Source organism: Pseudochaenichthys georgianus, chromosome 4 (genome assembly GCF_902827115.2).
Source record: "Pseudochaenichthys georgianus chromosome 4, fPseGeo1.2, whole genome shotgun sequence".
In the NCBI taxonomy this organism is placed as follows: domain Eukaryota; kingdom Metazoa; phylum Chordata; class Actinopteri; order Perciformes; family Channichthyidae; genus Pseudochaenichthys; species Pseudochaenichthys georgianus.
Genome location: NC_047506.1, coordinates 9,167,293 through 9,194,979, shown reverse-complemented (window position 1 = coordinate 9,194,979; position 27,687 = coordinate 9,167,293). Strand labels below are relative to the sequence as shown.

The following is a 27,687-nucleotide window of genomic DNA, read 5'->3' as shown; positions in this document are numbered from 1 at the left end:
CCAAATCATGACCCTGATCAGAAACGCTAACTGAGTTAGTGAATGGTTACTGTGCTAGGCATCAGGTTACTGATCGCATCAAGAAGTGGCATTGAATTAATGGAATATAAAAGTGCAGTACTTTTATTCATGTTTAATGAACTTATCCTGTTCAAGTATTCTTGGAAAAAAAACACAGAAAATACATATTTATAAAACATTGTGACACTGGACCTAACAGAGTACAGATCTAGCAACTACTCCAGAGAGTTGTCAGAGTTAGAAATTGCAGAATAAATGCACCAATTTAAATTGAAGGGAAATGTACAGATTGAACTTCAGCCTCTCATTTCCCAATCCTTATTTCTGGTAAACTATATATATATGTACACATTTAGACTAGAAGATATCAGATAACGTTAATTCAACATTTCAGGAACCGTAAAGAATGTTGTTTTTGATTTCTTGGATTCTTCCTCATGAACATTGGGCATTTCTGTTCTGCTCTTCCTCCCTCTGCTCAACAACCTGTTGTTGCTAACGCGAGCCGAACATGCAGGACTGAAACTTCCATGCAAAAATCAATCAGACACACTTAATGAACATTAGACAAACTGCCCTCAATAATCAAGTCAGAAACTTCTGATGTTATGCACAACTACATCTTACAGGCGAGACCACTCCTGACTCACAGAAAAAAACAAGGTGAAAGGAACTCATAATATTGAGCAGAAGCCACCTGAGCGGGTTGCCTGCACCAAAGTGTGCTGCTTCATGTTGCTTGAAGACTTGATTCTGTCTTGGACACAGAAGCGTTCAGAACCAGGAAGGAGACATTAATCAGGGAGGGAGCGTTGTTGACGGAGCCGCCTCCTGTCCTCAGGCCGTGGAGAGGGTTGGAGCCGCGCTGGACACCGGGAGGGCCGCTGTGTCGGAGGGAGTGACCTCCATCACACAGTCTCCCTCATTGGAGGACTTTCTGGTCGGGGCTACAGAGAGATAAATATAATGAGATTTCCTTTCGATAATAAATAACATGTACATCCATTTAAAGCTGAAGAATGAAACCAACATTAATTGCGAGTGGTGACAGCAATGCTGTATTGTTCTTCACTTTGTAACTATTCACCAACTGTAGTGAGAACCACAGAAGAAGTGTTTATATTTCCGTCAGGAAAGATTTTGTCGACGTGATTGAGTCGCAACACTGCAAGATGCAAAAACGAAACTTTACAGGGGTGTATTTATGATACAAACTGAGTTGACAAGTATTTTTTTATTCCATCGACTAAATGTTGCAAATCTAATCAAAAGTTTGCAGGCATTTGTAAATGAATGAAGAAGGTGCCTAAAATACGCAGTGAACCTCACATGTGTGAGAAGAAGCAGGAAATAAAAAGGAACTCACCTTGTGGTATAACCGGCAAGAGAGAAAGCCTTTGAGCTCCATACTGTTTCAGAAATAATCCATGATATGGCGTTTCATCACCGCAGTATTTAGTTTAGACAGTAGCTGCCGGGTCCCACATGAGCTCAGCCCCCTCCTTTTTTATTAATCAATTTTTTATTTTAAAAACCTTTATACATAAAATCAGCACTTTTGAAATAGAGGGATATGAGGCATGGCTAGAATGGGAGATCTGTTTGGTATTTTGAGCAAAACACTTCATAGACATGTTTTTTTTATATCTGAGACCTATGCTATTGCCTAGAAATAGCATGATAGGTGACCTTTAAATTAAATCTGAACCTTATAGTAAACAACTACAGTTCCCAATAACAGTTTAATATAGGTTCTGTGTAACTCACCAGTCTTTGTGGACACGATGACACAATCTTCTTCGTCATCTTCCTCAGTGTCGGCTTGAAAACCATCTGCCTCTATTGCCTGAAATCCCAATGATACAAGAACACTTGAGACACTGGTAGGATACCCTCAGGGTGGGATAAGCATGTATTTGAGTTGATGATCTTAAAGAGGATTCAATTAAATGCTGCAGTTAAACATCAATGTGAGAGCTTTTCTCTACCTGCTCAGGGTCAGCACATTTCTTCATGAACTTGGTGATTGACATGCTGCCTGTGCTTTTCCTTTTGTTGGAGGATGATGATGTGGACGAGGAGTTCTGTGGGGTTGTGGGGGAGTTTCCCTGAGAGCCGGTGGCAGCCTGTGGTTCTTCACGGGACTCTTCTCGAGCCCCTGTGGTGAGGTAGGTCCATTGGCAGGGCACAGGAAGAGCATCCTGGCCGAAGCGGGTCAGGACCTCCGCCTGGACGTACCAGCAGCGTCTGTAGGTGGAGCGCTTCTCATAAGCAGCGTTGCTCTTCATCAGGCGCTTCACCTGTATTCTGATGAAAGAGGGAAAGAAAACTCATTAGATATAAAGGTGAAAGATGTATTTTCAAATGAGATGCAGTGAATGTTGTAGCTTTTTAAATGAATAGCCAAATACTTTACTGTCTTTTAAAAGAAAAATAGTATTAGCTCTTAAAATGTAAACTGCACCATTTTGTAGATTACGTTTAGTTCTCCTTTACAGTTAATATTGTAAATAGAGCAGTGGCGGAGTGGCCATCGGGACGTTCAGGACGAATCCTGATGGGCCGGTACTGAAGTGGGCCGGTCGGATAAGTCACTAGCTCTAGCCCCCCCCCCACCCCGTTGACAATTTACTAGCGGTATTTACTAGCGGTACCGAGGTGGGCTGGTCTGATAAGTAACCCTCCCCCGTTGACAATTTACTAGCGGTACCGAAGTGGGCCCGATTATCGGGGGCCGATATTCATCATTTGACCGATTATCGGCATCGGCCTTTTTTAAAAAAAAATCAAATTGCCGATAAAACTTTGGCTGATGCGGCCGTTTCTCTGGCTGCAGTCACCACTCTCTGTACACGAGCAATGTCCCGCCCATAGCGCTATCTGATAGGCTATTACTGAAGTGTCAATCAACACTGAAGATTTTCCGGGCGGGAGCCAGCCAGAGAGGCGGGACCTTCTCAGATTACAGGCAGGTGCGAAAGGACGCAGACACAGACAGAGGCGAGCAGCGCTGAGCGGCAGAGCCATACATGTGTTTGGAAGGTAAATCAGTTGAAAGCCGAAGTTCAATAAACATCCCAATCCCCTATGCTGAAGTTGCAAAAACACCACGATCTTATGATCCAATTCTATCAGTTTCCAAGTTACACAGGGACGCGGGAAGTCAGTCAGAGTTGGGGGTGTGTGCAGCGTCTCGCAGCGGAGTACTGTGGTGCGGAGGAGGGGAGGGGGGCTGCGAGTGGAGCCTCACCGTTTTTCAGGTTGATATGTGAAGCTCATTAGCTAGCCAACATGTATCTAGCAAATGTTTAGCAACATATTAGAAGTAAGGCTACTAGACTAACGTTAGGTCTACTGTAATAGCCTCACTTTTAATAGTTTGCAAAACATTAGCTAGCACTAGTGTTTTGCAGTTGCTAGCAGCTTATTGGGATGTTATGCTAGCATTATGCGGCATTGTTTTGATATAATAAATTAAGCATTATTGTTAGTTAAGCATGTCAGCCTGCAGCCCCACTTTTAACTCTCTGTCTCTCTTTTTTAACTCATTGCAGATGGCTGCACTAAAAGAAAAGGGCACAGAGAGTAAACCAGTTGTAAGATGTTTAAAAGTTCATTAAACATAATATATGCTTAAATGCATTTCAAAGAAGTTGCGTTGGAGTTTGTGTTATTCTACATTTTGACACCAAGATTTTCTGATTTTACTGCAAATGTATATCGGTTATCGGTCTCCTTGATTACTAATAATCGGTATCGGCCTTGAAAAAGCCATATTGGTCGATCCCTAATCAGTACACCTCTTCACAAACTTGGTGATGTACACGCCGTTTGGTACCCATTGGAAATGTTCAGAAGAATTCAGAATTATAATGAAAATAGTATACCAAAGGTTGCAAGTGGACAGCGTGCTACCTTAAGCTTCAGAAAGAAGATTCTTTACATATTTGACACTAGAATTAATATAATGTAAATAAACATATGTACCAGGGTTTCCCACACATAGACTTTACAGGTATATTAACGTCCGCCAAAGTATATTTCGAGACCCATTTAGGTTTACATATACATACATCCATCCGCGAGCAGGGCTGAACGATTAATCGATTTTAAATCGAAATCGCGATTTTAAATGATGCGATTATCAAATCGCAAAGCCTGCGATTTTTTTAACATTTTTTTTTTATAAATTGTTTTTGTCTTCTTGTGTGTCAGTCATCCACACCAATCAGAAGTGCTGTGCTCCACATGTACCAGCCATTGTTAATCAATCAGAAGTGCTGTGCTCCACATGTACCAGCCATTGTTAATCAATCAGAAGTAGCCCATGATAGAAGGTGATAGACAGATTGATCCAATCACCTGCCAAGTGCTTCTGAAAGTGCCTGCCCTTTCCAAATGGCTTCTAATGGAGCTTTAGATGGTTTGGTGAACCATCTGAGTCAGGGTAGTAATGCTCCATCACATGTTTCTATTACAGGGTGAATCTTAAACTGAAGCTGGACTTTAAAGCAACCCAACGGAAGTTTCATGTAAGTTTAGTTTTTTCACTCGATCACGACGCCATCCGCGATCGATCAACTAGTGGACAACGACCCCTCCTTTACCTGTTCGCTCCGCTATCGCGTGAAGGGTCTGCTTCATGCGCTCCGCAGTAACCCCGCGTTATCACTTAATATGGTTGTTTTACCTGGTGGGGATGTTTTCTGCCTGACTCTGAGGGCTGGACAGTTCGGGGGGCGATGAGGATGAGGAGGTGGTCGGCTGACGACAAAACTCCTGGAACTCACTGATGATCACCTTGCTGCTGTTGGTGTTGCCGTGCAGCAGAGGCAGCAGCCGACTGAGTACTGCAGGAGAAGAGAGCATTATAGATCTTTAGAATGTGTCATTAGCCCTAAAGATATGTACTGTTAAAACCTGTAAAGGTATACAACATTCTACAGGAACACATTTTGATTGCTTCAGAATAAACATACATATTTATTAGGGCTGTCAGTCGATTCAAATATTTAATCGCGATTAATCGCATGATTGTCCATAGTTAAATCGCGATTAATCGCACATTTTGATCTGTTCTAAATGTACCGTAGAGGAATATTTTTCAAGTTTTTAATACTCTTATCAACATATGAGTGGACAAATATGCTTTATACTAATGTTTAATATAATTTGAACAATAACAAATATTGTCATGAATATTAAACACAACAACCTGAACATTACAAATAGTCGCCTCAATTCAACCTGGAACCTCTCTCATACAAATGGTGTGTGTGTGTGTGTGTGTGTGTGTGTGTGTGTGTGTGTGTGTGTGTGTGTGTGTGTGTGTGTGTGTGTGTGTGTGTGTGTGTGTGTGTGTGTGTGTGTGTGTGATGGATCGTTTGTTGGAGCTATGTGCAACTCAAGGCATATGCTCGAACGGGAGCTGCCTGGACGCTGCAATCATGTTGTGCACTATCCGTGCTGAGTGTGCTGACTTTTCGTACAATGTCCCACTGCTCGCGCCACACATACACACACCCTCCCGGTCCTCCCAATAGCCAGTCGGTGCCTGCTGGTGAGCGTGGAAGTGTGGTCTGCCACAAGCGGGCGGCAGGAGCGGGGCTGTCAGCAGCATCAGCTTGTAGATGGTATTTTAAACTCGATGCGCTCTGAAACTACGGGGCGGCCGAGGACAAAAAATACACATGCGTTAATCGAGTTAAAATAATTAGTGGCGTTATTTTTTTTTTTGCGTTGACGCGTTATCAACGCGTTAACTTGACAGCCCTAATATTTAAACAGGTTCACAATTTCAACCAAAATGTAATGGCCAAGGTTTAACCAGCTGATGTAAATAAACTGGCCATTAAGGCTCGTTATAATTATGTACTGATAGTAGGGCTGCACGATATATCGTGTCGTGACGATAATCACGATATGCGCATGCGCGATATTCACATCGTGTGGACGTGTGATTAAAAAAAAAAAGAGTATTAAATAGACAAATTAACGCAAACACGTCATGTTACAATTATTTTGCTGCTTGCTACAAAGGGAAAACTTGACATGCAGTGACATGCACAGCAAACCACCAATCACAATCAAATCTCCAAAGCAAACGGACCATGTGATTAAAGGTAAAAACACTGAATAAAGTAGTTTCATGTGTTTCTCCAGGACAGTTCGGCGCTGCTAACCGAGCTAGCTCAGCTTGTTGCTCTGATAACTTAAGATCCAGACGTCCGTGACTAAAATCCTTCATCCGGTTAAATATAGTTAAAAAAATACCAATTGTATAGCATTAAAGTTCAAGAAAGGATGGTTTGTGGGGGGGAAAAAACAGTTTTTTCCAATATTCTGCAGCAAGTGTGCAAGTGTGAAATGAAAAGGTAAGTTTCAACTACAATGCTTGTATCTGATGGTAACTACTGTATCAAACACAAGTCTAGCATTAAACAATATGGCAATACACATTGTTTAATTTATGGGCACAATAATACAGTTTTTCTAAGGGAATTACAGTAAGGTGCCATGTCATTTGAGCCCACATGCCCATATTAAGACAAGCAAACTATACATAAGACATAGCCAAACATACTCAAAATACTAGGGCTGTGCCAAATAGTTTTTTTTATACTATGTGAGCTTCCATAGACCCTTTTCACAGAAGCCATTTTGGCATCTCAAGGCTGAAAATATATGGTTTTAATGATATCATAAATAAAGGCTATATTCCATGAAGTGAACAATAATAGAGCCCTGGAAATAGAGTGCCACAGTGACGCGTCTTAAAACCCGGAAGTAAGTTAGCATTTTACCACTTCCAGTTCCTTCGACAAAAAGCAATGCAATTTCTGCATAGCATTTGAGAAAATAGCTGGAAATAAGGTAAGAGACATATCACGTTTTGTTCTATGACATTAAATACATCAGCAGTGACCCCACTGGTGATTTTTGAAGATGTGACGTGTCTGAAAAACGATGGTTGTTAACAAGTGGCTGAATAGGACTACAGAAGTTGTCCAGGCCGTTGTACGTCATTACGCCGAATACGTAAACACTCCCGCTAAGTTTGTTTTTTCCCCGCGTTCTGCTTGAAAGCAAGTACCTGCCTCCTGCAAACTGTTAAAACAAACTCTTCAACTTGTACCATTTAGAATCTGTATGTTTGAATATGGATCTTAAGTTGGCGTGACGTTGAAGCAGCGACCCTGCTGTAGTTCGTTTATAGCATAACGTTAGCATTTTGCTTCTGGCGAATAGATTTATGATTCGAAAATTATAAAAGTAGGGTAGACATGTGGATATTATCCGGCTGAACAAAACGTGATCCGTCTCTTAAATGTGTCAACCACAGACCTTATTTCCAGCTATTTTCCAAAATACTATGGAAAAATTGCATTGCGTTTTTGACAAAGGAACCGGAAGGAGTTTACTTCCGGGTTTTAGGACGCGTCACTGTGGCACTCTATTGCTCGCCAAAATAAAGCCATCATAACGGTTATTGATGTCACCTGTGCGGATTGTGCCACTTCAGATGGTGTGTGTGTGATGTGTCAGAGATGCAGGATGTGCACTGATCAAGTCACACAAAGAACAGCTGTTCCCCACAAAGGCAAAGAGAATGTGGTCATACACACTTACATTGTTCTTCTCTCTGGCTCTTCCTCAGTGAAAGCTCCTCTTGGCCGGGGCTGGTGTCTACCTTTGGTAAAGGCTCCACCAGACAAAGAGCATAAGGCTTGAAGAGCTGCAGTTCAGGTCCTGCTCCCTCCCAGAGGCAGCCCCTCACCACGGGGTCCAGCACCTTCATCTTCTTCTTGGTGGACATCAGCTCGTCCCACTCCTTTGCTTTCACTTTCTGACGTATTTTCTGCTTCTCCAAGTCGCCACCCTCCTACAAGGTTCAATGTATTTTAACAATTAGGGATGCTCCGATCGCCAATTTTGGGGCCGATACCGGAATCAGTGTCGGCCGATTCCGATCGCTGATCCGATCAAGTGGGCGGGGCCTATGGGGATCTTCCATTTAAAGTGATGTTTAAAACTCAGTTAATGGGGCTCATTCACTGGTGCTTCCACAAACAACAACCAACATCATTATTACATTAAAATGAAGTACATTATTCAAGTTTACATTAACTTTGGATAAATACACGGGAGAAATGAGCGGAAGCGCTCTCTTTTCCTCTCTCTCTCTCTCTCTCTCCTGACAGCCTGTCAGTATCTCATGCAGCTCGCTGATCCAGTAATGAGTGACCCGACAGTGAAGAATAAATATATTTATAACTAGTTAGCTTGTTCTAGAGGTAGATAAAATGGCTAAGTGTGTTAGGTCTAACTCTTAGTGTGTGTTTTGCTCCGCTCACCGGCCCGTCACAGCGGGTGGAGCTGCAGGATTTCTGCTTCACACACGTTACATACCACTATTTTATTGTCCTTTTCGGACACCTTAAAATACTGCCAGACTGGTGAAGCCATTTTGGCGAGCTTGTTTTGCCACGGACAGAGAAAAGTGTAATGTATTTTACGACATCATTTTACGTCATGCGATCGGCACTTTTAGAGCACCGACTCACGGCCGATCGATCGGACCATCCCTATTAATAATGGTGCAAATAGGAAGCAGAAACTAAAAAACAGCTAAATCAAATGAATGCTCACATGTCAGATTAAGAAAAGAATAATTAGATGTATGAAAAACAAAAAACATAGCAGCTCTCTTCATACCTCTTCCTCTAGAGCACACTCGTCCTCTGAAAGGTACCCATGAGGAACAAAGAAGCCGTCATCATCGCTATCATCGTCACCTCCTTCACCTCCTTCCTCTTCCTGAAAAAGATCAACAATTCAAATTTTAAAAAACGGTCAAATGAACCCTTTAAATACAGGATAAACGCTTTGAGAATGATCATCTTCTCCTTGGCCACATGTTCCCTGCCGTGAAGTCGAACAGTGAATATCTTGACTGTGCGCTTTGTTCCACAAGTTCAGATTATAAAGATGTCGTTTGTTGCCAGTTCATTTAAATAAGCATTCCAACAATCCTTAAACATATGATTTGATTATTCACAATTAATTTCATGTATTTACTTGGTGTTATTCGTTTTGAGGCGAGACACGGCAGGCGAAAACATCGTTTTTCCTGCACTGGTCAATTTTGCGATTTTGTGCTATTTTGATTCCATAACATGTTTTCTTTCAGGCTTTCAAAAGGAAAACGTACAAAATATACATTTAGGTGTTTATTTTACTATAGTTTGCGTCTGTAGATTTCACCAAAAGTTAGCATTCTAACGTAACAAAGTACCACGACTGCTGTTTGCACCATGTAATCAGAGGTACCGTTCGAAAGCTCAGTCTCTCCTGCACAATCTAATCCAAATATGGTCCTTTCCTTTGTATCAGCAACCAATCGTGAAAGTACAAAGGGGTCTTAAACCAAGAAACGAAATCTCATTGGCTGGTGTCAATTTCTGACAATGTGATTCGTTCAGATGCGTCACGTGGTGTGCTAAAACACTTCCTGGTTAGCTTTCCGCTGGAAATTAAAATCTCAAGATGGAACCTGGCTTTATCCAATGTTCAGAATTGTGTTCCTGAAATGTGTTAAAATATTTGCATATTTAATTAGATAATGGTCCATTTGCATATTTAAACATGCTATTTCAGAAAACGTGTAATACAAAAAACTATTGTCTTAAATGTGAGTATTTAACTGGATACATTTCTAGCGGATAGCTTGAAGTTATTGTGTTTAGTTATTGCTCATTGTGTTTGTTACTTTCATTGCAGTTGTATATGTCTCAAGTGTAATTTGGCTTGGCTTCCTATTTATGGACATGCTTTTATTTTGAAGGAGAGGTAGCGCTGTTGACAGGAAGTTGTTGTTGCTTTGGAAACAACCTGAAGGAGTTTAACGGAGAAAAGTAATCTCTACATATAAAGACGGAGAAAGTAAACAATAACGTTTATGGTTAAGTGTTGGCACCCACCGAAGAGGCACAAGCTCTTACGTTCATATTGGAGATTTCAATCAATTAGAGAAAAAAAACGGTGGGAAAACGAAATTGAAACCCGAATAGTACTCCAACGAACGAATATTCGGATCTTCAGGTACAGCCCTATTGGATATATGTTTTTATTGAAGGTAATAAAAAGGACCCCTAATACATGTTTAAATAAAAAGGAATGTGCATGGGTTTTACCCTGTAATGAAACTCACCCCTTCACTATGTGACAGGGATTCTCCCGGTTCCTCTTCCTCCCATTCGTCATCACTGTCCACTTCATAGTCCAACAAACCCTGCAGAGACAGAACACACCGATCATCATCAAAGCAATTCTAAATTGTAGTCGACATTTTGGGGGGGGGGGGGGAATCATGGAAAAGAATGGGTATGTATTGTGGTTTTCAGTTAATACAGTCCTTTTCCTTACATTTACCCAATATCCCCCAGAAATAATAAAGTATTATGATTTTAATTGTATTCAGATGTAATGTCATTGATCTACCCTAAAAAGGTAAGTTATGTTTATTACACATGGGATCTCTTACTTGTGGTGTTAACAAAAACCGAACAGATTTTGCCAAATAATTGTACCTTGTCTTGTCTAAGGGGGCAGCGAGGCGAGATGTTTTCACTCTTTTTACTCCAGGTGCCCCAGTACGCTGGACGGTGGTTTGCATGGAACTGCAGCAGCTTCATGGGTCCATAACGGTCACGATCTGGCACACCATCTGGTTTAGTCTCTTCTACTGGTAAACAATCGCTGAGGAATCAGAAGACATTAACCTGTTAACCATAAAGCTTCAGGAAGGCAATGCATGAACCAGGGAGCACAAATGTAACATTTATCCAACAATCATGAACTATTTTGTACTACCATGTTCTTTCCTTTTTTGTAGTGTCTTATATAGGTTTTCATACATGTGAATCGTCTTCAAATGTTATAATCCCAAAGCACAGGTCGTGTGAGAAAATAAAATGCTTTTCCAACATTAAAGCATGTACTAGCACAAAATAAAAATATGAAACTGAACAAATGCATAACAACTTAAGCTTGTAATTTTTATTTAAAGGGGACCTATCATGCAAAATGCACTTTTTGATGTATTTTATACATAAATATGTGTCCCCGGTGTGTCGGGGAACTCACACAGCGTCAGAAAATAAAACCCTCTTTTCCTCCGTACCCAAATCTCTAATAACGGGGCTACAACGGAGCTGATCCAGATTTGCATCCGATATGACGTAATATCGGAAATGTAGGCTGGCTTTACACCCACGGCCTTATCAGAAACGTTGCTATCAGAAACAATGCCCGACTGTTTTGGACGTAATATGGTCGGTGTTTACATTAGCATCGCTAACACTCCGAGCTAACCTGTACTGGAGAGCATGTGTGTGAAGAAGCAGGACATAAAAAGGAACTCACCTTGTGGTATAACCGGCAAGAGAGAAAGCCTTTGAGCTCCAGACTGTTTCAGAAATAATCCTTGATAATCCATGATATGATTTTTCATCACAGCAGTATTTAGTTTAGACAGTAACTGCAGGGTCCCACATGAGCTCAGCCCCCTCCTTTTTATTTTTTTAAGCTTTATTCCCCAAATCAGCACTTTTGAAACAGGAAGTGAAATGGAGGGATATGAGGCATGGCTAAAATGGGTGATCTGTTGCCTAGAAATAGCATGATAGGTGACCTTTAACCCATACTGGCATTTTATAGTGGTTATAAAACTATCATGTGTCAACACTAGGGGTGTAACGGTTCACAACAATTTCGGTTCGGTACGTACCTCGGTTTTTCGGTCACGGTTCGGTTCGGTACGTTTTCGGTACAGCAGAAAAAATTATCACAAAACATAACATTTTTAAAAAATTATTATTAAACTGTGAATAATGTATTCACTCAAATAAATACAAAATATAATAAAATAAACATTAAGGTGCAGCATTTCGATGAACTGAAATAATCTGTATTTGAACTTTACTGTACTAGTAGCCTACTCACAAAACATAAACTATTAGTTTTGTGTTTTTAATTATTATTAAACTGTGAATATTCACTCAAATAAATACAAAATATAATAAAATAAACATTAAGGTGCAGCTTTTCGATGAACTGAAATAATCTGTATTTGAACTGTACTGTACTAGTACCTAAGCAGCCAGTTTTACATTATGACTTGCCTGTCATTGTATTTTCATGTTTTTTTAAAGAAAAATGTACTTGTCCACATTGCTTGCCGAAAGGGCAGATCTGCTGGCACTAACAATGTCTCCAGCTGTGGAGAACACCCTCTCACTAGGGACAGAGGTAGCAGACACAGCCAGGTAGCGCTTTGCTAACATGGCAACATAAGGATATTTGGCATTTGTAATAGCTTTGGCTCGGTCTGAACTTTTTGCGAGTGGTGGAGGCTTAAATGCTAGTGGGAGTTGGGTTTGCACTTTAGTCTTTTGGTACCGGTGATATTCACGTTCGGGTGATGCCTTTTCAAATGAGTGTGCAAGTTTGATGTATTGCCAGCCGCGTAACCAATTTTAGTTGAACAATGCTGACAAACAGCTTTGGTTCGGTCCACCTGTCTTTGTCCGTCATCCTTGTACGTAACTGCGAAACCAAAATGTTCCCAAACCGGAGACTTCAATGATGCTGGAGGATTTTCGAGCTCAACTTTATCTGCATTCGACATTTCGACAGTTCCTCAAATTACTGACTACATTTGAACACATCCCTCTGACCAGCTCTCATAGTATGCCTCTCGTCCAATGAAATGACTTGGTCGCTCTATGACGTGTGGAATCCAATGTGAGCAAATTACTCTGAATGCTGCGACGCAGCACCTGAGATTACTTCCAAGAAGTTGTTCACGTTCTCAATTTTTTACGTTTAACGTTATATTCGTTCGGTACACACGTGTACCGAATAATTTCGGTACGGGTACGTGTACCGTTACACCCCTAGTCAACACCACAAAAGCAAAGAATGACAGAAGTATCTGCAATAAATGTAGAGGTGGCTGGACATGAGGCAAACTGTGCACAAACATGGATAACCACTGTTCTGTTCCCAGTCTCACCTTAGTGGCATTCTAGGTTTGGTGGGTCCTGAGCTGCGGGGCCCGTCCCTGATCCAGTCTTTCAGTCCCTTCAGGTTATCAGCAGGTTTCAACAAACACCGGTCCAGTTCCTCCAGAACAGACTCCTCACACTGAACCCGGCAAAGCGGTGCCAGAGCCATGTGTTCTTTAATCTCAAATGGAGCAAACTTCCCACACGTAGCTGCAAGTGTCTAAAATAGCAGAGATGCAGTTTGATTACTTGTGTTTGTTCAAGCGGTGTACCATCTTAGTTAAACAGGGGTATATAAAGGATCAGTGTTGCAACTCAAACATTACACCTGATAAGAAAATGCTGATTCAGCTTCACTGAGCACTTGAGTTTTATCAAGCAATACATTAACAAATACATACATTCTGTTATATCTACTAACCTTTGGAGCTTGTTGAATTTTGGATTTCTGCAGAAAACGTGTGATTTCTGCTTTCCCCGCTTTGACACGCTGGAAACAAAAAGATTCAGTAAACAGCTCCGTCTTAAATCTGGAACACACGATGTTGCAGCTTCTACTTTTTGCATCAACAAACCCATTTCCACATTTACTTACATCCTTCTCTTCTTTTAACCTTTTCTCTTCTTCTTTCATTTGCTTCTCTTCTTCTTTCTTCCTTTTCTCTTCAAGCTTTGCCCTAAACCAAATTCAAAGTTCACTTTTTAGATGAGAGAAATATTTGTTATTGCATTTACAGGGTATATGCAGGAATCCTGAAGTCAAATGTAAGACCTTTTTTAAGACCCTTGCCATACATTTTAAGACCTCATCGCCACTTAGAGTTTTAACCGGTTACATTGGCGACACACTTTACTATATACAGTATTGATTGTCCCTCCTCCTTATCTTCCAACCATTTGGACGCAAACTTGCATTTCCCCATAACGATGTTGTTTAACCACCGGCGTAAACGGACCTTCGCGCGCTATCAGGAAGTGAGCGTGCAATGTCCTGTTCAGATGATGTCAAATCCAACGGGATGCCATAAATAAACTACACAGAATCACACTACACACCTACGCAATGATTACATTCAGGCAGACTGTAGAATACAACCTCTTTGGACAATTTATATACTTATTGAAAACAAGCTACAAAATGTAATACCTTGGAAAATGCCGTTTAGTAGCCTTAATTTTCGCTAAAATTGATTTATCAGTATATAATCTGTGCAATATTTAATATTCCTTCCGTCATATATTTATTTATGTATATATATATATATATATATATATATAATACCTTGTTAAAGTCAACATGTATATTTTGTACTTTCTTGATTATTTCTAGTCTTTGAATTGTTATGGTATTGTACATTGCCTTGTCTTCTTATGCTGCTGTAACAAACATTTCCCAAATTGGGATCAATAAAGTACCATCTTATCTGATCAACTTTGAATACTTTTTAAGACCCCGCGGACACCCTGATTTATAACATGTATCTGATATCATGCCACATGTATAACACTTGAGTAACAGGGACAATGCAACTCTCACTCTTGCTTGGATTTCCGTAGATCCTCTTTTGCTTTTAACTTGTCAGCTTTTTCTTTTTCCTCCTTCTCTTTTTTCTCTCGTTTCTCTTGCTCATCTTTTTCTTTTCTCTCCCGTTTTTCCTTTTCTCGCTCTTCCTTCAGACGACGAGCTTCTTCTTTCTTTTTCTCTTTTGCAGCTTTAGCCTCTTCCCTTTGGCGGTCCTTCTCCTGCCGCAGCAGATGCCTCTCCTCCTGTTCTTGGACTTTCTAAAATTAAAAAGTTCAGTCAGTTTTTCTCTCCTACAGGTTTAAGAAATCAGGTTGTGTATAAACAAACCCCAACTTGCAGCGTATAGAGTGCCACAGTGACGCATCCTAAAACCCGTAAGTAAACTCCTTCCGGTTCCTTCGACAAAAACGCAATGCAATTTCTCCATAGGATTTTGGAAAATAGCTGGAAATAAGGTCTGTGGTTGACACACATTTAAGAGACAGATCACGTTTTGTTCAGCCGGATAATATCCACATGTCTACCCTACTTTTATAATTTCCGAATCATAAATCTATTCGCCAGAAGCAAAATGCTAACGTTATGCTATAAACGAACTACAGCAGGGTCGCCGCTTTAACGTCACGCCAACTTAAGATCCATATTAAAAAATACAGATTAAAATTGTACAAGTTGAAGAGTTTGTTTTAACAGTTAGGCAGGTACTTGCTTTCAAGCAGAACGCGGGGAAAAGCAAACTTAGCGGGAGTGTTTACATATTCGGCGTAATGACGTACAACGGCCTGGACAACTTCTGTAGTCCTATTCAGCCACTTGTTAACAACCATCGTTTTTCAGACACGTAAACTTTTCAAAAATCACCAGTGGGGTCACTGCTGATGTATTTAATGTCATAGAACAAAACCTGATCCGTCTCTTAAATGTGTGTCAACCACAGACCTTATTTCCAGCTATTTTTCAAAACCCTATGGAGAAATTGCATTGACTCTGAGACGAGGGAACCGGAAGTGGTCAAATGCTAACTTACTTCCGGGTTTTAGGAGGCGTCACTGTGGCACTCTATACTGAGAAAGACCCACCTTCAACGAGCGCCTTCTGATATTTTTCTGATCTGATGGTATCTTGGGGTTCGTCTTTGGCTCCTATGAGGTTAGAAACAAAAACAAAAAACGCTTATAATGATTGTAAAATGTGTTTGACACAATATCAACCAGCCTTGTCAATAATTAATTTGCATGCTGACAATTATTGTACTATACTTTGAACTCTCATACGGTTGGTATTTAATAAATATTCTTGTGTATTAATCTATAATAAATCTGAAGGCATTTGTCTGAATTAACAGATGTTTTACTTTTTCAATCAAGCCAGTTTCTATTGTTATTATAACAGCGACAAAAATCTAAAACATTAACTGATAAAGCAATTGTTTTGTGTCTTTATGATAACATATTAAAAAAAACTTTCATCAAAGCTCTTTTTACCATTCTGAACCTGGTGATAAGTCATTTATTTGTATGCAGATACAGCAATGGTAGATGTACATACTGTGCTGGGTGTAGAAGTGGATGTAGGGTCATCAGTCTTGGACTTCTCTGGTGAGCTTTCGGATGTGCCGCTGGCGGACGAAGCTGACAGCATGGACATGTTTCCCGACTCCTCCTGCTCCTCTGGCTCACTTTCAGAATACTGCGTTGTGTCAATCTGTGAAACTGAAGCTGTCAGATCAGCATCTTCTTCTTCCTCCATCTCTTCGTCTTCTTCCTCCTCATCTGTCTCGACAACTGTGCAGTCTAAAGTGTGTGTTTTAGGATAGCTGAATTTCTCAGACAATGTAGTTTTATCTTTTCCCAGATGCTTGTCTTTCGCTGGGAGGCGGGGTGAGGTGGTAGCAGGTGAAACAAGGCGCTTAATGGGAGACAGGGCGTTGTCTGCGGTCAGATCTATAATCATGTTCTCATCCGCCGGCGCAGGGCGCCTTCGGCTCAGGAAGCCATCAAGGGGCCCGCGGCCGTTAACCAAGGGCGGTCCACAGTGTGCAGAGAGCGCAGAAGATTCATTCTCATTCTCCCTGTCGGAGTCTCCTGGTTTGGGGCAGGTATGTGCACAGGGGCGTTTAGGTGGTTGGTTCTCTTTAGGTTCAGGGTTCATGCGCTTGAATGGGAGACGAGCTGCAGGCAGAATAATTTATAAAAAAAATCGCATGACTACATTTTATATATACAAAACTGGGGAATAATACAGATGAAAAAATGTGCAGAAGTTATTTAACAGTCAATACATTGACAGTACAACTATGCAACCAAAAGCTATCATTATATTTATTATTAAATTAAATAACATTGAAATAGTGTTAAATATGAAGTTGAATTTACCTTGGATAAGTTTTTTGTTGGCATTTTTACTCGACTTACAATCCATGCCTGAAAAAGGAAAACAAATAGCACATTAGAAAATAATAATTGGCACCACATCTTCACTTCAACATGATCAACCTTGATGTGTTCATTTTGACAACTGTGGAACTGATGGGATTTTTGCAGAATGTAAAAACACAATGTTGACTAAGAATGATTCCAACTTTAAATACAACGTTTAAATATGAAACTCTTTTGAATTACAATCTTTAAAAAACACCTAGGACCCACTCCTGACAAATTAAATTGTGAAGAGCAACGTCACATTAGTTTACTGCTGTATTAACAAGATGCCGGTGACGCTAATGTACTTTGGGTTTACACAATCGAACCACCATGTATTGATGTGATAGTCAATCCAATACCACACGTCTTAAAAGTATTACTTTTAGAAATTGTTGCATTGAATTCCTTTGCAACGTTGGCGTCCAAACGTTACAGTGTTGCATTGAATTTAGTGGTTGTGTTTGGTTTGCTCTCCCGCCAACCGGTATATTATTAGTCTGTGTTTCAGGCCCAGTCGGGTCCGCAGAGCAGGAACTCTTTCATAGGGCTGTCAGGCAAAGGTGCACGCCTGACCACAATGCTGAAAACTTCGCATTGTAACATTAACGTAAGTATATTCCCAATAACTTTGGGTATGTGAAAGCAAGCAAGAACGTAGCCGCTCTGGAGTGACACTTTTGAAAACAGCTTTCATATGAGTTTGACCAAATCAAAATTGCTAATGAGACTAGCTTGTCTGCTAACCTCACAAAACTGGCTACAGTTAGGCACCTCTATGACCTAGCAGAGAAACGGTAACAGTCACTCAGAAACACGCTCGAGCCCGAATAGTAGGGTGAATTTAAACAATGTTGGTATGAGGCCTAACCAACGTTGTCATTACTTTGACGTTAATGTTGACGAATTGATGTCACAAGTTAACATTTGTAATGCTGAGCAGCAAGCTAGCTTTACATAGCTAGCTTTAATGTTTGGCAAGTTGGCAGATGTTTATATCAGTTAACGTCTGCCTTGTAACATTGTCACCATCGTTAGTTAACCTTTATCGGCAGGAAAACGTTAACCAACGACAAACCTAACCTTAAGCAACACATATTTATGTTTTTCCTCTGTTTGGGGACGCTAACCTGCAGAACTGCATTGTGACCGTATTATAAATGTAGATTGTTCATTGCGGCAAAATGTTTCAACTGCCTACAACTTAATTAATAGAAAGCGTTAACGTTGTACCTCTTCTGCGGGGAGTCGATGCTGCCAGATGTCCGTCCACAGATGGAGTTTCCGCCGCCAACATCCCAACCACTAAGCCGGTGTTCCACTCGTTTATGAATTCTCCGTAAAAAAACAACGGTACAGGTAGCCTAAAAAACCGAGAATGCAACCAACAACAAATCAAATACTATACTGCTATCTAAACGACATGTATTTCTAATTTATTCACATAAAACATAACGCATTCTCTTTCCGCATCTTCCACACAGTCCCTTAGTTTACCCCACTGCCTGCCTCGCGCTCCCAAGTCGGAATTGGCGGGAGTGTGTCATTGCATCAATCACCATAGCTGATTGGTCAAAGCCAGGTTACTGATCCCCCGATGAGGCGCTTGTTTTGTACAACTGCGTTGTGCGTTTACGTGGGTGTTTTGTGAAATGAAGCGCTTTGGGACATTTCTAAAAACATTATAACTAAAATAGTTGGAACTTTATGGCCACAGAAAGGTATAATTATATTGGCTCATTGTGTCTTACGTCTTGTGTTTTCTAAGAAAATATACTATCTCCACCCTGTTCGGGACACCCTGTGCTGGAAAACGAGAGATGGCAACTAAATCTGGAAGGCCACGCCTTCTGGCTGATGTCTTGGGCTTTGTGATTGGCTGGGGAGCTTGATTTACAGAAGGTTGCCATGTTGTGAGAAAATATAATGAAAGAAAGTAGTACGATTTTGGGTACACTTTCAATCAACCGGTCTCATCACGAATTAGGGTTATATTTCGTTATGAAACTCCTGTAATCCGTGTATCTACCGTCCAATTGTTTTTCTTTATTAAACACGTAAACGGAAGAGCGTATGAGAGGCGTTTTTGCTTTTTACCTTACTAAATGGTCAAATGGTCATTGGAGCGAGGGGCGGGGCGAAACTCACGGAAGTGATTTCAAAACAAAAGCACTCGTTTGCTAAAATCACACTTTGAATCACTACAGTATCCTGCTGAAGGACCAGTGATTATTATAAACAAGGGGAATTTAGCGATCACAACGAAAACGGCAGAAAATGGATGTTATTAAGGGCTGTACATATAATAAGCCTATGTCTAAAATGGACAACATTGTTAGGAGATTTAAACTATACAGCGATTCTGCACTGCGGTCCGTCATATTTATATAGCTAGCGTTAGCGTGCCTAACTACTACACCAGCTGAGGAGAGCTTCACGTGAAGAGAAGATAAAGCGAAGGAAGGCAAAGGCAAATAACACGGGCCATAGTGAGTACCGCGGAAAAAGGACATTGGAATTCTTAGCAGTTTGTTTATATGTATGTATTTGTGTATAGATGTTGCAACTATACAGAGCTTTAGCAATTGCCTGTAACTATGCTCATGCTAATACAGCTATTTAATTGAATAGAGAGAGAGAGAGAGAGAGAGAGAGAGAGAGAGAGAGAGAGAGAGAGAGAGAGAGAGAGAGAGAGAGAGAGAGAGAGGAGAGGAGAGAGAGAGGAGAGAGAGAGGAGACAAAAAATGTGAAGAGGGACAAAGTAATGACGGGAGAGTAGTGTGCAGACATGCTCAAGAACAAATATAGAGAAGACATTCAAAGAGAGAGACAAAACACAGATTCAACAGTGAACATGATGTATCTTTCTATTTATTTAGCTAACCACTATTTAGACTATGTGTTTTTGATTGACTTGATTAAATGGATTTACTACATCAATGTATGTCTTTTCAGGCTGCCATGTTTTGTCCTTTCTGTGGCCAACATCTGGGGACAGTTCAATTGTTCTGTGGCTCCTGTGGCAAAAATGTACAGTTTTTGGCAGAAGTTGAACACAACAGTAAGTTCACTTTTTGTATTGTATCTGTTTCAAATGCAAGACATAAGGATTCAACACACTACTCTGTTTAGAATACTAATTGCAGATGCATACACTAGTTCTCAGCATGAAGGACACATTTTCTCATTGGCTGTTTATGTGAAATATGTAGAAGCCATCATTAAATTGTAGACCAACGCATGATTAAATACACAAAACAGCTTATATTATACATTCATAATTGTGTATTAGTTATATCTTTATAGAGAACATTATACATTTAGAATCAGATTTTGAGACAGTGAGCCATGACATGATGTTTTCTTCTTTTTCTCCTTGTTTTATTTTTTTATTTTTACAATCAGCATCTGACAGCCCCACAGAAGAGGACCTCATTCGTAAATACTTTCATGATGGCTTCAGCTACGATGACATTTTTGATTTTCTGGAAACTACCCACAATGTAAAAATGAGTCTGGTACTTTAAAGAGTAAATTAAAAGTCTTTCATTATCAAGGAAAAAAAACTACTCCCCTCTGGCTAATGTTCGTGCTGCCATTCAAGAGGAGTTAAATGGACCTGGTCAGCATTACGGTTACCGCTCGATGTGTCAGACATTGCGGCAAAAGCACTCCCTTACTGTAAAAAGGGATGAGGTCATGAACTTGATGAGAGAGCTTGACCCCTCTGGAGTTCAACTTCGCAGTAATAGGCGATTTGTACGAAGAACATACAGCTCTGAAGGACCCAACCACGTCTGGCATGTTGATGGCTATGATAAGCTAAAGCCCTATGGTTTGGCCATCAGCGGATGTATTGATGGCTACTCCAGAAAAGTATTGTGGTTGAAGTGTGGAGCAACAAACAATGACCATTGCTCAAAATTACATACGTTGTGTCACAGAGCATGGAGTCATACCTATGAGGCTGCGTACAGACTGCGGCACTGAAAACGGCACAATGGCAGCCATCCAGTGTGCTTTAAGATCAAGACACACTGACCATTTTCCTGGGGCTGCCAGTCACATGTATGGCTCTTCAACAGCAAATCAAAGAATTGAAAGCTGGTGGTCGTACTTCAGAAAACAGAGGTGTGGTGCTTCTTTCTTTTCTTTTTTACATCCTTGACAGTGAACATAGTATATCTATAAAAAGTAATGTAATTATATTTTCAGTGTATTAGTTCCGATCTCCTACAATAATTATTTCCCAACTAAACTCTGCACCACAGGCACAGCCTGACATGGTATGCCTAGTGTGGTTGCTGATTTCCTTTTAATTTAATTGATCGGAATCATCAGTTAAAACACAGATTACCCCTTTATCTCTGTTCCTTAATACAGTTCTTATAAATATGACTATTTGATACCACAGGTTTACTGTTATTTGTTATATTTATTTTGAATCCCTTTACATGGAAATCATCAATGTATAAAAAAAACAGCTCTCATTTCAATCTGTTTCTTCAGGTCTCAATTTTGGATGGATCTCATGAATGACCTGAGAGAAAAACATCACTTCAGTGGCAGTCATGCGCACACATGCCTAGTGCGGTTTGTCTTCATGGGTGTGCTACAGAGGGACCTTGACGAATGCAGGGAAAAGTGGAACACGCATATTATCAGACCTGTAAACCAGTCTCGTTGTCCATCCGGGAAACCAGATGTCATGTACAACCTGCCACGAAGGTTTGTTTCTATCAATTAAACATATTTCTCAATTTTGTTCAGATTTATTTTTAGTAACTGCCTAAAATTCTCAGAAAAAATCAGTTTCCCCAAAGTAATGTTTTTACTATAAATTAAGATTGTGTCATAATCTGTTCACCTCAGTCAGTCAGTTATTACTCAAATAATGTCTACTATTAAGTGACAGTAACTTTTTTAATTTTCAAAGAAGTTCAACAACAAAACAACATTTCAAGAACAATTTTGTACATGTGAATAATAACTGTTGAACATATTGCACATCCAGGTACGGTCGAACTGACTGTGGGTTCCCAGTCCCACAAGACGACTTGGGCCAGTTTGTTCTGGACTCGACCAACAGTCTATGTGGAGACGACCACTTCCAGGAACACTTTGAGAACCTTCAAAGAATGAGTGGTCAAATGCAACCCTTGACCTGGGAGTCTTGTGTTGCGAACTATATAACTATGAAGAACATGGCTAATTTGTAAATTGTAAGCCCAGCTTTCAATAAAGTCCAAAACCAGGGTACCATCAGGGTACTGCAAGCAACCTGCAGTCTGCAACAAGCTGGAATTTCTGTCGATTGATGCATGTAGTTCCTCCAATGTAGCTGCGCTGGATATCTAGGGTAGAAAACAATCATAATCCATAAACATAAATCAATATGCTGTCAAACTCGCATATGAAGGAAGACAGGTAATTTATCAAATTAAAAATATATATTCTCAATAATTGTAACATCTTCTTTCCCTCCTATGGTGTTCGATTTAAATCTGACTGATTTACTACTCTCATTAAATAGTATCATAAATGTAAGTGTCCTTTGGTTTCTTGAAAGGTAAATAAATCCAAGTTATTCTTCTTCTTAAACATTGTGTTTACACTTAATTACCCCAATCATTTTTGATCAGCTGCAGAGGGGAGCAAGAATTATGAATGATACCTAATGTAAGGAGTTGCATTAATCAAAGTGGCAAGATATTAAAGCGTATATAACTATATCCATGTCATGAAAGGAGGAATACATTTTATTGTTCTAAGATGACAAACTTGTTCTTACTAGTGTACATTTGTTTTCATTAATGATATTTGTAATGACAGTTAGGTATGATAAATAAATACTGCATCATTTCTAATGGTTTGCCATAACAGCTAGCTAAGGTTGTTCGTTATGGTTCCAAAAGAGGCTATACATTTCCTGTCCTGTGGACCATCAAATATTCTTCTCATTCTCAGGCATTCCATTAGGAGGGTCAGGAACTCCCGCTTGGGACCACCAGTGTCCACTCCATCCTCAGTTTGTCCCTCATCGTCAGTGAACTTAACTGACATCTGATGAGAGGGATCGAATGAGGCCCGTTTGAAGCCGCGGATTGCTCCATCCCACACACTGGATCGGTTCAAATTAAAGATGCTGCAAGAGGTATTTTTAATTTTTGCAGAGAGTTCTGCAACAACGTCTGGCGCAGTCAGGTATTCTGTGCTGGGAAAGACAAAGTGATGTATTGTAATATTAAATGATGAAGCTAGTAATAAGATTTACAGTATAGAATAAAAAAAAGAAGTGGTAAAAGTAACAATTAATACCTTTCCTCTGCAGTTTGCTCCGTTTCCTCTTCTGGCTCAGACTGGCTGTCGATAATGATCGGAGCATACACATTTGTGTAGTTGCTGCAGTGAGAAGACAGTTGAATAATTACTTTCAAATACATAATATATGCATGTCAGTCATATTTACAAAAGGATGCCGATCCTCTTCCTGTTCTTTTTTCAATACATTGGGTTCTAAACTAACAACAGCACTTTTGTCATACTCCTGCACAATCCTTGTAAACATTTGAAATGGATGCAAGAAACAATATCTGATCTTTGAAAAATATTGGTGGGTGTTTTTTGTATCGTCTTCACTAAGATGTCAGATGTTGTCGGTGTCCTTTGGAAAAGTATAATTGTTCTGCTTCCTGGCAATGCTACCCACTGTGATTGGAGGCTATGCAAACAACCAAATGTACAAATAAACAACCAAATGTACAAATAAAAATACACACCAAACAACTGTGTCACGATGCAACTGTCAACGTCGTTTACCTATAGAAGGTGTTCTGACCCGGGGCAGACTGGACCTCTTCCTGGAATGGGGTTGGTGCTCCATCCTATTTTTACCCAATAAATAATAATGATGCAGTTGATCTAATGACAGTGTCATTAGCACACAAAGGTATTTATTGATTTCATGTTCACAAATTCAAACCTACATGGTATAATTACATTTTTAATTAGTCTTACCCGATCAGACGCTGGTTGTGGCTGGGTGGCTGAGAGGTCTGATAAAGGTAAACAAAAAATATATTCAAACTACTGTACTGTTAAAACATTCTGCTTCTTGTGGCACAAAATAACATGTTGACAATGTTTTATTTTACCCTGGCAAACTGTTGTCCATTCTGGGAGTGCTCTGTTCATTTGGAAAGTCCCACACCTGCATACAACACACAAATGACAGACTGAAATAAAATAAATTCACTTTAATTAAGAATAAATGCCACGATAGATCCAAACTGACCACGGTGTCAGCAAGACTGTCTCCAGATGATTAATACTATACAAATAATTGTCCCCCTACGTCTGTACCTATCATCAAATGTTGGTTTGAATCCTGAATTATTGGATTGACATCAATCAGAAAGGATTCAATCGAAACACAAAATGTTTGTGAAATGTACATTATATTGTTGACCGTCCTTTTCACTCTCACATTAGGATTTACATTGGGGCACAACAAACCAACATTGTTGTGAGAAAAAAGGTTAATTTAGAATTACAATCCTTAAGGAGGGAATTTATATTTAGTTTGAACAGAAGGAAAGTTTGGAAGCTTTTGTTGATACTTAAATTCCATTTCTTCTGCCACTATTCATAAAAGACCATTTTACCTCATAAGTTCAACCACGAAGAGAAAGGAATGATGGGTGGAATGAATTGTGTTAAGAAATATAGACAGAACAACTGTTATGTTTACATTTGAATTGTATACCGTTTAGTGCTTTAAACAACGGGGAATATATGTCAGAAGCACTTACAACTGTTTTCAACGGCTTCAAGAATACAGATGTACAACGTAATTCGTTGGTAGGGCTTTCCAATGGCCTCTTTGTACATCTGTACTGTGAAAGGGGTGTCCGTTCCGGGGATATTTGTTATCACCCTCACATCAGGGTACAACAAGACATGGGCACCATCTTCCAAGTCCTGGTTAAAGGCTTTCTGCTTTTTTATGGCGGCAGCCAACAGTTCTTCACATGCCCATTGAGGTTCAATATTAAGGGGAAGTGACCTCCCTCTCACGGGTGTAAGGCAGCCATCCATCCTCCTCATTACTCCAACAGAAATCTGCAAAAAGACAATAACATGCAAATGAATAAAACGTTTTTTCGGACATTATATGAGAGTGTGGTGAGCAGATTTGAATTACAGATGTATTCATAATAGAAAACGTTGCATACCTTCACCAATTTCTGTTTCTTTTCATTTTTGGAGTTATGCCGTCCCTTTGTAAAAAAGGTCTTTCTCTCCCTCTTTTTTATTTCCCTATATTTCTGAAAGGACTCTACAGCTGAGCTTCCTGCTACAAAAAAACAGGAATAAAACATTCATTACTCTTCATTATGTTCAATAGGAGTCTCATCCTCAATCCCTTCTGAGGAATATCTTATAACACATTCAACAGTAGGTAAGCCACATAGTTTAGAGATGTATTTGTATAATAACAGAATTCGAACTTTTAAACCAAGTTTTCTATAAATACTTATTGTTTGGTAATAAAACGAACAACCTATTTACCTGCACTGGTGCTAGGCTGTGCACTTAGATGTGCACTAGTGGTGGGCATCTCCTCAGAGACTTTGTTAGCCACATCTTTTAGAAATGTGATGTCTCTGCCACAGACACCACAAAAGCCATGCGAAGATGTCACGCTGGAACCACAGAATGGACAGTACATCTGTGGAGAAATAGAATGTAGGACAGCTAGGTTAAGTCAAAAAGAGTGGATATTTTTCGGCTACCTAAATATTATAATAGTATTAAAGACGGTCTTTCAATTAACTCATCAGAAGCCAACCTCCTGTCTATCCCATAGACTGTATATATAAAGGTCTATCCCCACACAAACCAAGCACCGAACCTGGGGGGACAGAGCTTTCTCCATCGCTGCCCCCTCCCTCTGGAACTCACTCCCATTAAACATCAGACTGCACCGACCCCCCCATCTTCAAAACACACCTCTTCAGACTGTCTTTTAATGTGGGAATAATGTTGTGTTGCTGTTTTAATATTTTAATTCAACTTTTTACATTTTATTTTATTTCCTTTTTATCACCGCATCGCATTTGCGGCTCAGTTGAGTCCCCCTCCGCGAGGTGAGGGCGTGAGACCCCACCCAGTCTGTGTGATCTGCGTGTAGGGAGCGGCGTCCCGGTTCTATACTATATATTATGTCAAGAGTTACATTTAGGTGCATAATGGCTCTTGCAAGCTCTTTTATCAAACACGCTAACGCTAGCTACGTAAATATGACGCTCTATGTATAAAAACAAAACAAAACTTACCTTCTTATATCTTTCTCCACTTAAATGAACTTTCTTTCCTCTTGTTCGTTCTCTCTATGTCTGGTCATACATCAATCTGTTCCACGTAGCGCGCCCCCTAGAGGCCTTAAGCACTTCCGGAATGTTTTTTTTTTGTAATGTCTTTTTTTTTTGTAATGTGTTTTTTGGTTGTATGTGCTTTTGACTTTGCATATCGTTTTTGTATTTGCAGCGTTTTTCTTTGCGTTTGTTTTCGGGGTTTGTGTGTTGTAGGTTTAGCTTGCATCATTTCTGTAAATGCAGCGTTTTTCTGTTCTATGTGTTTTCAGTGTTTGTTGGTTTTTCATTTCATTATTTGCAGGTGTTTCCTGCTTATGTGTGTGTTTTTGGCCGTTGTTTAGCATTTGCACCTGCCGGCCACCGTATTCCTGCTATATTTGACGAGTGATACAAATATGTTTTACCACAAGTTCTCAGTTTCAGGAAACTGATACTGTTGGACTCGGTTCCAGTTTGACTTCTACCAGAAATAAAATGAAGTAGCCTACTTTTGCTGTGTACTTTGTGAGTAATCCTCTGTCAAAGTCCCCTCCATAGTACATAATGCATGTTTTTCTGCTATCTTTGATGAGTGATAAAAATATAATTTTACTATTAGTTCTTATTACCAGACTACAGACAATGTGGGTTAAAACTGAGACATGTTAAGACGTATTTTTAGGGAGTTCAAAAGCACAGCGACTTCTGTAGCTTGACAAAATGTAAAGAAAGATGTGTCATCTATTGACATCCAAGTAAAGACTGAATCAGATTTAAGCTGGCAATAAAGATCAAAGAAAAAACGTATATGTATTTCTTATTTGTAACTGACACCAACTAATTTAACTAAATGTGCATTATGATATTCTACATACAGTAGTTACAATAATCATATGTGGGGTCATTTAGATGCCGGGTAGTAATAAAATAAATAATAACAGAATTATGATGTTAATATGTATTTTATGTTTACTTTTCACATCTGTGATACCGACTCATTTCCTGTGTGCAGGCAATTCTCAAAAATGAGTCATGAACATGATGAAAAAAAATGTTGGGAATATATTTTTGCTTTTATTTTTTCACACGTGATTCCAAATTATTTTCTTAAAATAATGTGTTAAGCCAAGTTTCACAAAAGTCTTAAACATGATATTAATATTAATAATAGTAATACATTGTATTTCAAAGCGCCTTTCAAATCACACAATGACACATTACAATGACATAGTTTGGAAACATTAACAACAATTCACTCAATATTCTCCCCCCTTCTTGATCCCCCGTCCCTCAGTTCC

At 39.8% G+C, this 27,687-nt stretch overlaps 2 protein-coding genes and 2 long non-coding RNA genes across 5 annotated transcripts; 1 reads left to right on the top strand and 3 right to left on the bottom strand.

Moving 5' to 3' along the window:
* Positions 1-100: 100 nt before the first annotated feature.
* chaf1a (chromatin assembly factor 1, subunit A (p150)) lies at positions 101-18,594 on the bottom strand. Its single transcript, XM_034080321.1, has 17 exons — positions 18,531-18,594; positions 18,267-18,397; positions 16,989-17,036; positions 16,162-16,784; positions 15,693-15,755; positions 14,626-14,870; positions 13,684-13,765; positions 13,510-13,578; positions 13,097-13,308; positions 10,611-10,779; positions 10,232-10,312; positions 8,737-8,838; positions 7,651-7,903; positions 4,712-4,871; positions 2,010-2,328; positions 1,789-1,867; positions 101-968 (listed from the first exon to the last, which is right to left on the bottom strand). Exons 1-17 carry the CDS (start codon positions 18,578-18,580, stop codon positions 859-861), a joined length of 2,796 nt encoding a protein of 931 aa, XP_033936212.1. The 5' UTR covers positions 18,581-18,594; the 3' UTR covers positions 101-858.
* LOC117444938 (uncharacterized) lies at positions 17,567-22,135 on the top strand. 2 transcript variants are annotated; one of them, XR_004551901.2, is made up of 5 exons: positions 17,567-17,643; positions 19,989-20,094; positions 20,439-21,164; positions 21,543-21,761; positions 22,048-22,135. It is a non-coding gene; the product is annotated as an uncharacterized lncRNA (long non-coding RNA). The 2 variants fall into 2 exon arrangements; XR_004551900.2 differs by lacking the exon at positions 17,567-17,643 and adding an exon at positions 19,252-19,522.
* A 160-nt stretch (positions 22,136-22,295) lies between these two features.
* LOC117444937 (G2/M phase-specific E3 ubiquitin-protein ligase-like) lies at positions 22,296-25,017 on the bottom strand. The gene is made up of 7 exons (XM_034080323.2): positions 24,845-25,017; positions 24,188-24,243; positions 24,051-24,088; positions 23,853-23,917; positions 23,352-23,435; positions 22,958-23,247; positions 22,296-22,387 (listed from the first exon to the last, which is right to left on the bottom strand). The coding sequence occupies exons 2-7, from the start codon at positions 24,225-24,227 to the stop codon at positions 22,296-22,298; spliced, it is 609 nt and encodes a 202-aa protein (XP_033936214.1). The 5' UTR covers positions 24,228-24,243; positions 24,845-25,017.
* Positions 25,018-25,065: 48 nt separating this feature from the next.
* On the bottom strand, positions 25,066-25,740 carry LOC117445196 (uncharacterized). The gene is made up of 3 exons (XR_004551943.2): positions 25,605-25,740; positions 25,268-25,389; positions 25,066-25,154 (listed from the first exon to the last, which is right to left on the bottom strand). It is a non-coding gene; the product is annotated as an uncharacterized lncRNA (long non-coding RNA).
* Positions 25,741-27,687: the final 1,947 nt, after the last annotated feature.

Bases quoted from the DNA above. Each gene is read 5' to 3' on its own strand.
- chaf1a (XM_034080321.1), bottom strand. From the start codon at position 18,580: ATGACACACTCCCGCCAATTCCGACTTGGGAGCGCGAGGCAGGCAGTG. The intron at 17,037-18,266 runs GTACAACGTTAA...TTCCTTTTTCAG, and splicing joins ATCGACTCCCCGCAGAAGAG to GCATGGATTGTAAGTCGAGT. The intron at 15,756-16,161 runs GTATGTACATCT...CTAACCTCATAG, and splicing joins CCACTTCTACACCCAGCACA to GAGCCAAAGACGAACCCCAA.
- LOC117444937 (XM_034080323.2), bottom strand. From the start codon at position 24,227: ATGAACAGAGCACTCCCAGAATGGACAACAGTTTGCCAGG. The intron at 23,918-24,050 runs GTAAGACTAATT...GGGTAAAAATAG, and splicing joins CACAACCAGCGTCTGATCGG to GATGGAGCACCAACCCCATT. The intron at 23,248-23,351 runs GTATTAATTGTT...TGTCTTTCCCAG, and splicing joins GAGCAAACTGCAGAGGAAAG to CACAGAATACCTGACTGCGC.